The sequence below is a fragment of the Gallinula chloropus genome (assembly GCF_964237585.1).
Source record: "Gallinula chloropus genome assembly, chromosome: 21".
Classification (NCBI taxonomy): domain Eukaryota; kingdom Metazoa; phylum Chordata; class Aves; order Gruiformes; family Rallidae; genus Gallinula; species Gallinula chloropus.
In genome coordinates this window covers 6917203-6933051 of record NC_140106.1, presented here as the reverse complement: position 1 = coordinate 6933051, position 15849 = coordinate 6917203, and the positions used below count along the sequence as shown (strand labels likewise).

The following is a 15849-nucleotide window of genomic DNA, read 5'->3' as shown; positions in this document are numbered from 1 at the left end:
AAAACATCCCTTTCTCCTGGGAAAACTGGGGCTCAGTCCAGGCTCCACACCCACCTCACACTTCCCTAACAAGTGGGATCATTTTTTGTTCCCCCCCCTCAATATAATCAGCCCCGTTTCCCATCATCATTCACAGCACCAGCAGGATGAGGCACACAATAAGCTTTCAATAAAGCCAGACAACTCCCAGGCAAACCAAAACCAGAGAAAAACGTGTGAAAAGCATCAATTACCAGGCAAATGGAGGGAGCACAGCCTGAAGCCCTCAGAGACATCAGGGCCAAGGGGCATCAGGCACATCTCCAGGAGACCTTCCCCCAGGGCATCTGGCACAGGCACAGAACTGCTTTCCATGGGTGTTTAGGAGTTTCCTGGGTGGATTTCCTTTATTTCAGTAGGCTTGATTCAGAGCTTCAGCAGCCTTGAGGGGTGAAAATCCCTTGGTCTCCCTGAGCCTAGGAGGTAAGCCAGGGGCAGGTGTTAGCAGTCACCCAGCCAGAAGTGTAAAGGTGTTACTCACACCCCCGTGACCACACATTATCTGGGTGCAAAACCTCCCTCACTAGGGACAGTTCTGACTTCTCCTAGGAAGAGTCCAGCACAGGGCTATGGAGATGCTGAAGGGCCTGGAGCATCTCCCCTGTGAGGAAAGGCTGAGGGAGCTGGGGCTGTTCAGCCTGCAGAGAAGAGACTGAGAGGGGATCTGATCAATGGGTATCAATATCTGAAGGGTGGGACACAGGGGGGCATGGGCAGCCTCTGCTCAGTGTCTGTGGGGACAGGACAAGGGGCGATGGGCTCAAGTTGGAGCACAGGGAGTTCCCCCCAATGTGGGGAAGAACTTTTACCCAGTGAGGGTGAGGGAGCCCTGGGACAGGCTGCCCAGGGGGTGTGGAGTCTCCTTCTCTGGAGAGATTCCAGCCCCATCTGGACACCGACCTGTGTGCCCTGTCCTAGGGACCCTGCTTTGGCAGGGGGTTGGACCCCATGGGCTCTGGAGGTCCCTTCTCACCCCTGTGATTCCATGATTCCATGACTTCTGGGGGAATTGCTGAACGGTGCCTACAACAGAGACACATCCAGGACCGCTCCCCAGCCCTCGATAAACCCAGCACTGAGTTTCTAAGGGACCCACAGGAAGCACCTTACACACCTCACCCTTGGGCTCTACACACGTGTTTACTACACAGGGGGGAGGAAGAGGAGTTAAATATTTACCCTGCAAGGCAAACAGAAACACAAACCTGTCACAAGCCTTCTGCTGAGCCTGAGAGAGCGTTTATCTTTTGCTCTTGTCTCTTAAGCTCATTACCCAGGAGAGGCAGCTCCATCCCCACCCCAGGACACTGACAGCCCCTTGGAACTTCTTGATTTTTCATTGAAGACAGAGAAAACAAACAAAAACAACCCCACCCCTGACCTCACTTTTTCTCCTTTAGAGCCCTCTCTCTGGCCAAGCCCTGGGGGTCTGATGAGCCCGGGACAGCTCAGCATCTCCAGCTCAGCATCTCCAGCTCGCAGGATGCTCCGGGGGCACCGTTCCTCCCCCAGCACCCTGCAGAACCCTCAGCAAGGGACCCATTTCCCCCCTTTTAATTGGAAATAGAAGTAAGTTCTAAAGCAGCTTCACATTCCCCAGGGCTTTCCCTTCTAATGCCCAGGAAACACTGCCAAAACCTCGGCAAACCAGCTGCTTCCCCGGGGCCTTTCGCGCAGGTGGGGAGGAGTTCCAGCTCCACCAGCCTCACCCAGACAAGCCGAAGAGGTTTCAAAACTCTCCAGCGGCTCCTAGAGGAACCCGAGCTGCGTGACAGAGATGCCCAGCTCCTGCCAAAACCCCTCCCAGAAGGATGTTCTGCCTCCAGCGTGATGACGAAGGGCTTTATCCGACTGAGCCGGAGGGGTGCTGGGCTGCTCAGGCAGCACTAGAAGGCACCATTCCCCCAGCGATCAGCCTGCCCGGCTGGACCAGCAAAACCAGAGACCCCCCCCCCTCCTGCTGCTCAGCCCCAACCAGAGGAAAACCAGCTAAGGAAAACCACAAGCAGGAGCCTAAAAGGACCAAAAAAATCAGGATATTTTATTTCCTTGAGCTCCAGTGATACAACTGTAGCAGCATTTCACAAGTCAACTCCTGCATTGTTCAATCCACACTGAAGGAAACACATCTGAGTTCCCAGGCAAGCAAAAAACCCACCCCAAACCACCCCCCCAAAATACAAATTACAACAATTAAGAACTGCAGACAAAGTTACTCATCCTCCCCCTTAAATATGTGCGTTGGGTGCAGACAAAGCAGCAGTGCATGGTTCACATACCAGGGTAAAGTAAAACTTCAGGCAGGTGGCAGAGCTTTGAATTCAAACCTGGGAGGGATGAGGAGTGATGGGTTTGGAGCAGGGGATGGAGCTGGGGATCCAGAAATGTATAAGCATGAGGCCTCTGGAATGATCTGGGCACGTTCCCAGGTGCAGAGTGGGTTTTATCAGGTGCCTGGGGTAACCTGTGAAGGGCTCCACAGGCGTCTGAGCGCCCTGTGCCTGCTCAAGGAGGAGCAAATTCCTGAGAAATCCTGGTGGAGAATTATTCAGATGCTCAGAACTTGGGATACACTTGACATTTTTCCTGCTGGCAACAGGATGCTCCCTCCCTCCAAGTCACAACCACAATCGCTCTCCACCCAGATCACTCCACACTCTGTCCCTTGGGCACATCCCTCCTTTGAGTCCCCCCAGCTACTCACAGGTTACTCCAAACACGAGATATTCTCCCAGAACAAAGTGAAATCAGAAAATACTAAAGCTAGGCAATCAGGAGGGAGGGGAAGAGGGTGATGCAGTGGGGGCCACTTGCTGAGCATGACTCCCAGCTACTGGAGTCACCCCAAAAGCTGCTGCCCTCCCCAGTGTGCTACAGTTTGCCTCTCTAATAGCAAAAGTGACCCAAAATTTCAGCTGAGTGTTTACTCCCATCCCCAGTGGAAAGGTTTTGTGCAGTTCTGGTTCCCCTTTAGTGACTCTCCAGTTTCTAAAGTCAACAGGAAAAGGCATCCAAGGCAAACAGACAGCTGCAAGACCTCCAGCATCTCGGGGTGCTGGGGGCTGTCCCCAGCTGCACCCCTGAGACCAGCAGCCTCCAGCTCCCACCTCTTACACTTTAAGACACAGGGTACATTTGACACAGTGATTCGTTCAGGGTAAGTGACAAAAAGGCATTGAGAAGCTGACTTCATCACTACCAGTGGCACAAGGTGGATTTGCCCAAGGCACATGCAGACAATCCCCCCTCCCACCCCCCTCCCAGAGAGGTGCTTTGATTCTCCCTCTCCAAATAACGGAGCAGAAGGATTTGCTGTTAGTGTCATCCTACACAAGGATCCTGGCTGATGGGACACCTCTGGTGACACGAGCCAGCCCAAAAGGTGTCCTGCTCCCCCTCTCAGACCCCCTCCCAGCGCTGAAGCCACATCTCCCCAAGCTGTCCCACACACAGCAGGAAGGTGCCAGCTCAAGACATCAGCTGCTGCTGCCAGGGCAAGCTCCAGGGTGGACAGAGATCTGCTAATTGGCATCCAGCAAGTTCAATTAACACATCCTGGCCCCTAAAGCCCCTCACTAGCTCCTGACCACCCATGAGTGGCTTGGGAAATGGTTCAAAAAAGCCATTCCTAGGAGGAGCAGGGCACCCAGGGAGGCTGTCACCCTTCCTGGGCAGGCACAGCTTTGCTGGCCACCACAAAGCTCAGCATCCCACAGCAGCAGAACCAAACCCACCGCAGAAGGAACCTCTCTAGGTTGGGGATTCTTCCCCTCCCCAACAGCAGCAGCAGCTCATTGTCAAACACAGGCTGGGAGGTGGTGTCAGTGACTCTCCCAAGGCTTCTGCCTTCTAGTGCTGGTTTGGTGCTGGCAGGATGTGACCCAGTAGCCAAACTGTAAACAGGAGCTCTGATCCCAACCCCATCCTCCCCAAGGAGAACTGGGGTTCTGTGCACCCCAGTTCAACCCTGTGAGCTGCAGACATGCAGGGCCACTGCTGTAAACAGGGTTAGAGCCTCAGGAAACAGGAGCATGAATAAATTAAGGGAGGATGAAGGCTGTTCAGCTATCACACCATAAAACTGTACCTTTAAAAATATGCTTGCAAAAAATACTATTCTTTAAAATCTATTCTTTTAACGAGTCTCCTTGTATATAAAAAGGAATTGGTACTTTCCCCCCCTCTCCCAACCCTCCCCCCAAAGTGACCAGGTATTTTGGTGTCCAAGACTCTCCCAAAGTTCCCCCCCAACCCCCTTCTTTCTCCCCCCATCCCAGCAAATCTTCCCACGTACCTTGACACCCACATGAGAATCCAGGTCACCGTTGGGGGGGGTGGGTGGGTTATAAATGCTGTATAATTAAAGCCAATCTGGCTATAAAAATAAATGCTTTTTGTCTTCCTTTTACAGGACAGAAGAATTTAGCCCTTTTTAAACAGCTCAGCATCTAGCTGTCATAGTATTTAAAAAAAACAAAACAAATGCCTACATAGAAAAATAAAGGATAAACATTATCCATCTGTTTTTATATTTATATAAAAAGTAAGTTCTGTGACAGGACATTCTGCTTCTTTGCTGTAAAAAAAAACAAACAAACCCAGCCTAGGCTGCAGAGCCTAAGCTTGCAGGTGAGGAGTAAACTAAGTCTTCAAACTTATTCAGAGAAAAATATCAGTTAGCGATTTCACTTCTCCAAAATAAAGTTATTAAATATATATATTATTATAAGTCTTTATAAACTATTTAATCAAGCAAGGAGAGCATGGCTGAGGACCACTTTAACCCCTCCTTCCCCACAGGAGGGAGAAGTGGCCATCAGCCCTGAATCCATCCAGAGAGCTGGGGTGTTCCTTGGCGGGGAGACCCCCAGCTTGCTGGCTTGCAGGCACACAGACACTCACGGAGGGGGCAGAGGGGACTCTCACTCTTCCCACTACATCCTTTCACAGGGATGTTCTCTTATCCAGCCTGTGCTTCGTGAGGAAGTACTTGAAGAACTCGTACACGGACCAGGCGATGGCCGTTGAAGGCATCTGGTAAATGACCCGTGCCTGCACCCCTTTGAAGTACCCCCAGACGCCCCCCAGCTGATAGACAGTCTTGAAGGCGTTCACCATGCCCGAGAGGTGCCCGCTGATGTTCACCGAGCTCAGGGCCATGTTCTCCTGGGTGTTGAGCAGGGTCTTGCAGACATCCAGCGGGGTGGTGGCAGCGGCAGCCACCGCCCCCGCCACGGCCCCGGAGATGATGTGGGAGCGGGGGTTGTAGTCCCGGCGAGGGTTGATCTGCTCCTGCATGAACTCGTAGGTGATGAAGTGGATGGCCTGGAAGGGGACGTTCATGGTCAGCTGGGTGGTGTAGCTGCGGTAGAAGGCGCCGATCCCCTCCGTCCTCTGCACTGTCCTTACGCACGCCAGGACCGACTTGTAGGGGGAGTTGAACATCTGCATCCGCTGCTTCACCACTGGTGCAGGAGACAGCCATGGGGACACAGGCAGGGCAGGCAGCACCAGGCAGGGCAGGCACAGGGAGATAAATAACAGAGGCTCAAGGGCTAAGGCACATGGTTCCCTTTTATCACAACACCCTGCTCCCAGCCCCGACCACCCAGCCCCAACCTGCCCTTCAGGTCTGAGCTGATAAGGGCACAAAGCAGCATTTCTGTAGCCCCTTATCTACAGGCTCTTGTCAGAGGGCTGCATGTGTCATGTGTCACCTGCTCCCCCCAACCTGCCCGGTGCACCCCCAAAACCTCAGTGCAACCCAGGAGGGAAAGCAGGGCAGAGCTCCAATCCCACAGGCTAATGCACTCCCCAAGATCAACCACGGAACTTCTACTCATAGTGAGAAAGTTATTAATTCAGACAGACTGCTGAGGACCCTCAGATGCATCCAGAAGGATGCTGGACCACTGACACACCGAGGGGACAAGGGCAGAAAGGTGATTAAACACCTGGACATGCCCTGGGAAGCACAACTTGTGTAACACCTACATCAGCAAAAGGCCAATTAATTGGCTTCATTTAACCAGGATAACAAGGATTTTAAACACAGGAGACTCTTTCCTTCAGAAAAGCCCAACTTTGGGCCACCTCAGGAGCACAATGCACAAACACTGCATAGCTGTCTCCATTTAAGCTGCACATCACTCCTAGCCCTCTTCATGCCAGGCTCTACCCTGCTCAGGATGGGGTCCCACCGGCTGCTGTACCTGCCTGGCAACATGACTGAGCTCAGCTTTGCTTGGGGAGTCTGAGGTTTAAGACAAAACCCAACCAGCTCAGTAAGGATGCAGAAGCAAGCAGCATGTTGCTAGCCCACAGCCTTGCCCTGGCATGAGTGACACCAGCCTCCCTGGGAAGGCACAGTACAGCACACAAGACACTGTGCAGCTCCTTGGCAAGCGAGGGCAAGCAGCCAGGCAGGATTTCTCCCTTTACAGTGCTCCCAGCTCACTACAGGCTGGGCAGAGTCTAGCAAAGCAAAGGGCTTAAGCTGCTGGGGTGGCTCAGGGCATCCTTGGTGCCTTCCCCAGGGAGCAGGGTGCAGCGCTCCCCAGCAGCACAGGGCATTACCTTCAGCAGGATTCATCACCGCGTCGTGCAGCAGCGTGGCCACGCTCCCAGCTACACCTGCAAGACACAAAAGGATCCTTAAAAACAATTTCAAAGCACAGATCAGGAGGTCAGGGGCTTGCACGGGCACGGCAAGAGGCAGCAGCTGATGCCACGGGTGCATCACTGAGCACCCGGGTACCGCTGCAGCCCAAGGGCGCACCCAGCGACACGGCTCCTTCCCCAGCACCCAGGGCAGCTTGGCAGAGGCTGGGATGCTCCCAGGATCACAGGCTATTGCCTGGAACAGCTCACCAGGCTTTGCCCACACAAGACACCAGCAGCTCTGCTCAAGCCCGTGCTGGACAGAGTGAGCAATGTTTAGGACTGGCTCAGCACATCCATAATTAGGCATTTTCAGCCGTTTACTCAAGTCTGGTTTTCAACACTAATTGCACAGGTTCTGCAAACACCCAGCCAGCCATTAACGATCCAGCAGCTGGCTCAAGAATGGGCCTCTGGAACCACACCTTCTCCTTTGATGTAGGTCTCCCACCTCAGATTCTCTCTTGCCCAAATGACTTTCGGTCATTTCCCATGAAGGCAGCGCTTTGGCTTCCCTGCTGGCCCTGCAAGCCTGTAGCTACTTGAAAGGTAAACACAGGAAGCACATCCCTAGCTAAAAGCAGCCAGCCAGAAAGGTATTCTGTACCCTCAGCAGAGTTAAATCAAGTGGCAGCCACGGCAGATTCCTACCATCACATCAAGAACACAGCAGAAGCATCTCCCCCACAAACCTAAAGCAAAAGCCAAGCCAGGCAGAAGCACAGCCCCTTAGCAAAGGCAACGAGCGTGCAGAGGACGCAGAGCACTTCACCATGCTGGAGACAGCACGTGGAACAACCCATCCTTCAAACCTCAAGCTTGCAAAGCTGGAAAGAGCACCCCTGAGATGGCACCCAACAACTCCCATCCAGCACCTATCGAGTACTCGTGCCAGAGTAACTGGAGAGTGAAGAGCAGTGCAGACACCCAGGAGAGATTCTGGCTTTGGAGGGTGCACAACGTTGTCATCAGGGGAAGGTCAGGCCAGGAAGGGCTTCACTCTGCTGCTGCTGGCCAGCCCAGCCATCCCTACCCTCTGGGAGCCCTCCCAAGGCGTCAGCAGTCCCAAGGCAGGGCAGAGGTTTGAGGAGCACGGTGACCAGCCCGAAGCACTCAACTAGAAGGCAGGTGCCACACTTGCCTGCCTGAGTTTCCCCCCCTGACTCTCCAACACCCCCAAAGCAGGTGCTGAGACCTGCAAGCCAGGGGTTACATCTACACCTTGCATCCTGCCACGTGGGTAAGTAGCGGGTCGGTCTGAACGCTGTCTCCCTGCAGCAGATCATCCAGGAGCAGAGGATAGCAAGAGGTGCCACGCTCAGGGTGTGGAGCAGGCAAAGGACAGGCTGTTCACCACAAGCAAAACCCCACAATACCATTAGCCAGGTGGCTGTTTCCTCCGTGCTGGATGGTGTCACTGAGAGACTTTTTCATCTTCTCATAGCAGGCAAAGTACATGGCGTGGGCAGGGCCAGCCCCCAGCATGGTGACATTGATCCCACGTAAAGGCCTCCAGAAACCCTCTGTAAGGACAATCTTCTTCAGAGCTTCGTACACACTCCTGTACTGGGCTTTGGGGTCCGGCTGCAAGCTCTGCATCCTTGTCTGCAACAAAGCACACGAAGGGAGAGGCCTCAGTTACCCATCTTTAACGCAACAAGCACAAGCCAAAGAGTTAAAAGAGCTACAAGGCTTCCAAGATCATTAGAGGGGGCAGTAATTTACTCCCTGGCTGCTATTTCTCCACGCTTCCCCTTGCCAGACCAGCAGCAGAATTAACTCCACGCTCCCATTGCGACATCAAAACCTTAGGAGGCTGCTCAGACAAGAGCTCAGCAGAGGGAAGTGCAACCTCTGCTCTTGTTTAAGCACAGACAGTCCAGGGAATGAAGCTGAGAGTCGTTCAAAAGCCTCAGTGAGGACACACAGTTATGTCTTTAATTGCCTCTTGCTTACAACACTCCTGTGTCTGCCCCGGCTTGTTTCTCCCACGGTTGCTCAGCCGCTCGTGACGCTTGGCATGCAGAGTGAGCCCGCTGGATTGGGAAACAGGTTTCCTAGAAGGGCAGGCTGAGAAAGCAGGGTACCTGCAGAAGCCCTCCTGTACAGGTAAAGGCCACCCCAGGCAGCCCAGCCTGGATGTCCCCACCGCCCCTCCCAGCTCCCGCAGCCACCCCGCTTCCTGAGCCGGGTGGGTTCATCTGCATCTTCATCCAGCTGTCTTCAGCAGGCTTCTCTTCTGCACATCTTCAGGGGTGGCTGAGCTTCAGGCATCCAAACCACCCCAGGAAGCTCTCTGCCATTGCTTCACTGACACACAGCAGGGCAGAAGTGCTTTTGAGTTTGTTTCAGGCTTTCTGCAGATGCCATCACACCCCAGTGACACTTGCAGTGATGGTGCCGACCCGCAGCGGGCACAGACCCCAGCCACCTCCCACCAGCCATGGAGAGACACTGCCAGGGCTCCAACCTCCACAGCCCTCCAGGCAAGACCAAGCAAATCCAGAACACGGAGACACAAAGGGCTCTGCCACCCCTGCTGAGCTGCCCACAAGTCCTGCTGCTCCGTGACGTGGCCGATGCTCCCCATCCCACTGAAACCAGTCTGAAGGGATGCAGCCTTGGTGGCAGCCCCACGCCTCGAAACACAAACAGAGAGCTCCTGGGAAAGGGCATAGCCACAGGAGACAAGTGTTTAGCAATCTGCAACAGGCTCCTTCAAATTAACACTCTTAAGGAGCCATGCAACCAAGAGGTCACTGGGGTTTCAGAGGAAGGATGCTTTTCTCCACGCTCCCAGCTGGGACAGCCCATCTCCAGAACAACGTGTCCCCCAGTGACACAGCAGCACACAGGCAGCAGCACAGGCAGCTCCATCCTCAGCAGAGGTTCAACAGCCCTCAGAAAAACCAAGGACTGTCCGTGCCACCTCCGTGCCCCCTCCCCAGGACACGACACCTTCCAGCTTATGGGCTCACTGGGTTCACCAGGAGGCAAGGTGACAGCTGAGCTTTCACACAAGATTAAGCCAATAAAAACCTTTCCAATTCAGACCTTTGATTCCTCCAAGCCACTCCAGTGACTGCAAACCCAAGAGCACTTTCACTTATGTTTTCCAAGACCAAGGAAGAGATCAGAGCTGAATTCAAGACCTCAACCCAGCATGGTAAAACCAAGCTATGAAGCCACAAGTGAGACTAAGCCAAGTTACTGCACTGCTAGGAAATAATCTTTCAAAAAACTGCACAGGAACTCTGTTTGCAAAGCAACTCAGCTCAGCAGCTACCTGAATTCCAGACTTAAGCATCGGCCAGTGCTCACAGCATCACCCTGCAAGGGGAAATCTGACTGCCCTGAGCAACGCTCCTGTTCCAGAGCACTAAGTGCACTGAAACAGCCCTGGGAGTAAACCCAAAGGCTCAGAAAAAACCAGCAGCAGCAGCCCTTAATCACCCTGCAATTTAAGTCCTGGATTTAAATCTAGCTCTCTGCCCTCACCAGAAGATCTTGCAACCCCTCCACAGGTGTCTGCACCTTCCTGTCCCACGGATGCTCGTCGCAAGGGGTTGGATTTTGTGATGCCCCAGAGAAACTCCTGCGAGCTGCTTCACCATCAACAACCCTGCACATCCCACCACATCCAGTCAGTGGGGGGTTTTGGGTGGTTTTGTTTCTTTGTTTTTCTCTGCTAGTTTTAACTTGAAGGCATTGCTTCAGACTCCAGAACTGGCCCCAGGAGATCCTGATCTCGCCCTGCTCTGCTGGTGGGACGCCCTCGAAGCGGCCGGTGTCATTTAAGCACACAGCAGCGTCAGCTCCTCAGAAAGGTAATGAGGGAGAAGTGCTCCTGTAAAGCAATAAACTCGCAGCCTGGCATGTGCAGGACCACAGCACGTGGTGGGAACCAGCCCTGAGGATCTCCACCCTCACCAGCAATCAGCCACTTCCACGTGAGAACGGATAAATACCCGTTTTTATTCTTTCTATTGGTCACCAGAGCTGTTCCAGAAGGGTTCAGGAGCTCACACCATACCCCAGAGCACACACTAAGGACAGGTTTTACCCACCCACGCTGCAGTTTGCATCACCACCACCACAACCAGGTCCTCAGGCACGCACCTTTCACTAGGGCTGAGGGCACAAACAGGACAAACAGCCCAAGGAGCAACCAAAAACCAGCATCTCCCAGCGTGGCTGCTGCAAGGCAAGAAGCACAGGGCTGGAAACAGGTTCAGCTCTGTTTTGGCCAGGATAACTTTATCACCACCTGAACAACGATGATTTGCCATGAGCCGTGTCGTCCTCTCCTCTCCCCCCCTCTACCCCGTCCTCCACCCTTCCAGCTCCTGGCACCTATCAGGAGCCAACAAGCTCGTCTGGGAGCCTCACACCCCTGTTAAACCAGCCAGCAAACACTTCTCCACCTACTTGAGATTAATCCTTGTTGCATAAGGCAGAAGCGCGCTGCCAACCACAAGCGGCCTGGTAGCCCGGGTTTCAGCTTGGGCCTAAGCAGCACCACCACAAGTCACAGCTTGGGGTTCATCAGGTTACCTGCTGTCTGTGGACCAAGCAGGTCTTTGGGGGTCCAGCACCCAGCCCCCTGTCCCGTTCCCAGCAGGGCAGGAGTATTCTGGGCTGGTTTCCTACCTAGCATTGTTTCACTAACAGGAGTCAGGCCTCGCGTCGCGTATCCCTCGCGAAGGGTCACCGGTCTGACACGCTGCTGTACAAACAACCCCAGAAATAATTTGCCTTTGTTGTTTTGTTGGGTTCCCCCCCCACCCTGAACACTGCCTTCTCAAAGTTCAGCAGGCACATTCATGTGACAGCCAGCCCGGTCTCCCCACAGCTTAACAAAAGGCACTGAGAACACAATATGCTTTTACCAGGCAGTGTTCTGCAGCCAGCCGGTCAGATCCCGCTGGCTGAAGCAAGCTTTGCCATGCCTGACCCACACCATGCTCAAGCTCTGAACCCCCCTTTTGTTTGGCTCCTTTGCATTGAGACAGGTGGATGCAAGCCCACCAAACCCAAGGAGAGCATCCCACACCCCAAAGCCTAACTGAACGGCTCACTGGAGCTCACACAGCCCTCAACATACTCAGGTGCTTTCAAGAGCTTTGCCACAAGCAAGGAAGCTCCAAAGTCTACTTGCACCAGGCAAGTCACCCACAGTTGACTGTCCCAGCAGGAGCCACTGAAACACTCGTTCCATCGCTCCCAACAAGCCCCATCATGCTTGTCCTCCTTCCCTTCCCACTCCCCTCTCCACCACTGTGGATGTAGGCCAGATGTTTCTCCTACCCTTCACCCCAGTAGATCCCACCACAGCACAGGACCTGCTGCACCAGTCAGGAGCCACATACAGCCACAGTGAAGCCAACCTGCAGACGTCTTGTTGCCCTGGCTTGGTTAGGGGCTGCTTCGCAGAGGACTGAGACGGGCTCAGGGCTGGAGCAAGGACCTTCTGCCACCCGCTGCAAGGAAGGGAGGTTTCAAGCCCAGCACATCTCCAGTTTCACACCAAGCTGTCTCACATCAGTGGTTATTTCCCAGGGAAGGACAACTGCTGGTCACATCCTCAGGCAGCTGCTGTACCTGCCTCGGGAAAGCATCTCCAGCAGCCTTGCAGACAAACAGCGTAAGCAAGAGGAGCTCCAGGAGAGCCCTCCAGAAACTCCCTTCTGCAGCCAGGATGAGATGTCCTCCACACGTCAATCTCCAAAGTCAACCAGGATCAGGCTCACCAGGACAGCTCTCCTCCTCAGTAGCTACAGGACAAGCCTAAGCACTACGAGAAACACCATCAGCACCCACCTAAAATCCCACAGCTCAAGCTGGTGGTTCCCTACAACACGGGTAAGATGGAGCCCAACGCATGGCCAAGGCTGAAGCAGCAAGGTGGGGCTTTACCCCTAAAGAGGGCAATGATGAAGACCCCAAGCAAGCCCAAATCATGACAACCCCCTAGCTGAAGCTTTAGGTAAACACAGCCCGTGGCAACCTCGGAGGAGCCGTGGCACCGGCTGGCAGCACCTCAAGTCACAGCAGGGACCTCACAGCAAAGGGTGGCACATCTGGATTTACACCCTCAGCACCACATCCCAGCACATGCCACACCAGGAGCACCAGCAGCACCACTAGGTATCTCCTATGCCATCACACAGGCGTCACACAGAGACTTCCACCCAGGCGCCGGGTTTTACCCAGGCTCCTGCCCCACCAGCCCAACCTCAGCACACTGGGGAATTGTGCAAGTGCCTGAAGCAAGCCATTCCCCAAATTAAAGTGTTTTCAGTTTCTATTTGAGAGGAAACAGCTTGCTGGAGGTAAAACATCTTCTCTGCATCACAATCCCACCAGGTGCCCGAAATGCCTCTTCCTGCAGCACCCACAGCCAGCTCTGCCCTGCCCTGACCCATCCCAGTAACTATTATCCAGCAAGTCAGGCAAAGGAAGAAGCTTTGCTGCTTTTCCACAGGAAAGTGGCACCTTTCCCATAGGAACAATGAAAACCAGCTGCTCTTAACAAGCTGAATTTGGCCGCTCCCATTACCAAAAGAAAGCCTTTCTGGGGTCAGTCCTCGCCTTTCCCCACAGCAGACTGAGCAGGCACATCCCAAAGCCTTCAGCTTGGGCTCTCACCCTGACATGGGAAGGGGAGGGAAAGGGGGATGACCTTGGCTGTGCTCCACCGGTGTTTTCCCACAGCCAGCCAGTGTTTTATCTGCTCCCGAGCGCTTCCAGGCAGTTTGGAGAGGAAGGAGGGGGGATTATTCCCAGCATAAGGCACTGCCCTGGCACCCTTCTCCTGAAGCCCAGTGAGATCAGCACTCTTCCCTTCCTCTAAAGCACCTCCCACTGCAAGGAACCGGGCACAACTTTCGTTTTCTCCCTCTCTCCCTTTTCCCCTGGCTGAGGAAATGCCCTCTGAAACGATGCCACCGAGCCCAAAGTGACGACACGCTGCTCCCACCGTGACTTGGCAGGAAACACCCGGCTTGTCTGGGGAAGGAGCCGGTGCAGAGGCTGCTCGTGGAGGGGATGGATCCTGCAGCATCCCAAACCCACGAGCCGGGTTTGGTGGGCACAGACCCAGAGGGGGAAACACAGGAAGAAAACAAACATGAATAAAAGAGCAGAGAATATTTCCTTTGAGGGCTTATTGCAGCACGCTGGCAAAGCCCTCCAGCACTTCAAAGCAAAGGCATTTCCTCTCCTCTTTCTACTCTTTCAGGGAATCCTGCATTAGAAAGAGGAGAAATTAGAGCATCTGCTCCTGCCTGTCCCCAACGGGACCACGGAGGATCCGTGTGAAGCTGCAGGCTGGCAAGGCAGAGGGAGGAGAGGATGCTTTCTGCCATGCTGGTGATGCTGCGGGGCCCCTCTGGCATCCCCGAGAGTGCGGTGGTGCTCGGTCTCCAGCAGTGAACCCCCACCAAAGCCCAGCCACAGCCAGCACACCAGCGGGCAAGTCCCTGCACAAGCCCTGAGCCCCATCAAGCCACCGCTCCCACGGGGGACACGCAGAGTCGTGCCACCGGCTGCCGTCCCGGCGCACGGGCGGGTAAGTGACACCATCCCACCAGCTCTTGCACCCCGGGCTGGGATTGCAACGCCACGGGAGGGAAAAGCCACCCGGGGGGAGAGGAGGGGGTCCTGCTGCAGCCCCACGGCCCGAGGGCACGGGTGGCACGGCCCGGCCCCGGGAGAGGCGCGGGGACCTGGCTTGCGGCAGCGGGAAGCGGCCGGGCCCCACACACACCTTTGCACCCCGCGTTGCGCAAAGCTGGCCGGGCCCCAGGGCACCGCAGGGCCGCGGCCAGGCCGGGTGCGCGGCTCCGGCTCGCAGCGGGCACCCCAGGGGTGTCACCCTGCGGACCTCGCAGCCCTCCAGCCCGCGGCGGGGTCCCACACCTCACCCGCCCCAACAGCCCCGGAGACCTCTGCACCCCCACCCGCCTCCAGCAGCATTCCCCAGCCCCGCAGAGCCCTGCGCACCCCTCGCAGCCCTTCCCCTGCCCGCGCCCCGGCAGCCCCCGCACGCTTCCCCCCTCCTCGCACTTCTGCACGGCCCCAGCACCCCAACGGGCTCTCCCCTCGGGCCGACACAGAGCCCGGGTCCTGCTCGCACGGCACAAGCTCCCTGCGGCCCCGTTACCCCCACCCACCGTCCCGGTACAGCCCTGAACACCCCCGGTACCCCTCCCCTAACCGCCCCGGTGCACTCCCGCATCCCCCCCCGGTACCCCTCCCCTAACCGCCCCGCTGCACTCCCGCACCCCTCCCGGTACCCCGTGCGCTCCTCTCCCGAGACCCCGAGCCACGGAAGGAGACACCCCCCTCCCACCCCGGAGGTCCCGGGGAGCCCCCCCAGCCTCCGCCACGCACCTTGACCGAGTCCACCGGGTACATGACCGTGTGCTCCATGATGCCCGCCACCGCCCCGGCCATCATGTGGGTGCCGAGCGAGGCGCCGCTGGGCAGGCTCTCGTACTCCTCGCCCTCCATAGGCGGCGCGGGGGCGGCGGCGGCGGCGGGGGGAAGAGGCGGGCCGGGCCCCGGGGGCGCCGCCGCGCTGCCCCCGACTCCGCAGCTCAGCTCCATCCGCCCGGTATGGCGGGGAAGGGGAGGGGAGGGGCGGCAGGGGAGGGGGCGGGACGCGGAGGGCAAAGCGGAGGGCGGGGTGTCCGCACGGGGCCCGCGGCCCGCCCCGGCCCCGCTTTAAAGCCGCGCCCGCGCCCCGCCCCGCCCAGCGCCCGCCAATAGCGAGGCGCCGCCTCCGGGGCGGGCCGCGGCGGGAGCCCCGCGGGGTGACGTCACGGGAGGCGGGGCGACCGGGAGCTGGATTGGCAGGGACTGGGGCGAATAAGCGAGGAGCGGCGGCGGCGCGGAGGGACGCGATTGGCTGGCGCGGCGTTACGGCCGGGCGGCGGCGGCGCACGCTGCGGGTCTGTGTGCGGGTGGCTGGGGCCGGGGTGACCCTTGCACAAGCCCAGGGCACCGCGCCAGCCCCGCACCCCCGCGCCAGCCCCGGCACCCCCGCGCCAGCCCCGGCACCCCCGTACAAGCCCCCGCACCGGGCTCGGGCTGCCCTGCGGGGCTTCCCCGGCGTGCGGGGGCTTGGGGGAGCGGGGGGGGGCGGGC

General features: G+C 56.6%; 1 protein-coding gene across 2 annotated transcripts; it reads right to left on the bottom strand.

Annotated features, from left to right (window-relative positions):
* Positions 1–316: 316 nt before the first annotated feature.
* Positions 317–15309, bottom strand: SLC25A37 (solute carrier family 25 member 37; the record flags this gene model as incomplete). 2 transcript variants are annotated; one of them, XM_084273940.1, is made up of 5 exons in its annotated part: positions 317–455; positions 4942–5504; positions 6616–6672; positions 8076–8304; positions 15094–15309. In XM_084273940.1, the coding sequence occupies 4 exons, from the start codon at positions 15307–15309 to the stop codon at positions 4984–4986; spliced, it is 1023 nt and encodes a 340-aa protein (XP_084130066.1). In that variant the 3' UTR covers positions 317–455; positions 4942–4983. The 2 variants fall into 2 exon arrangements, with proteins under 2 accessions (XP_084130066.1, XP_084130065.1); XM_084273939.1 differs by lacking the exon at positions 317–455 and having other exon boundaries at positions 4672–5504.
* Between the last annotated feature and the right edge of the window lie 540 nt (positions 15310–15849).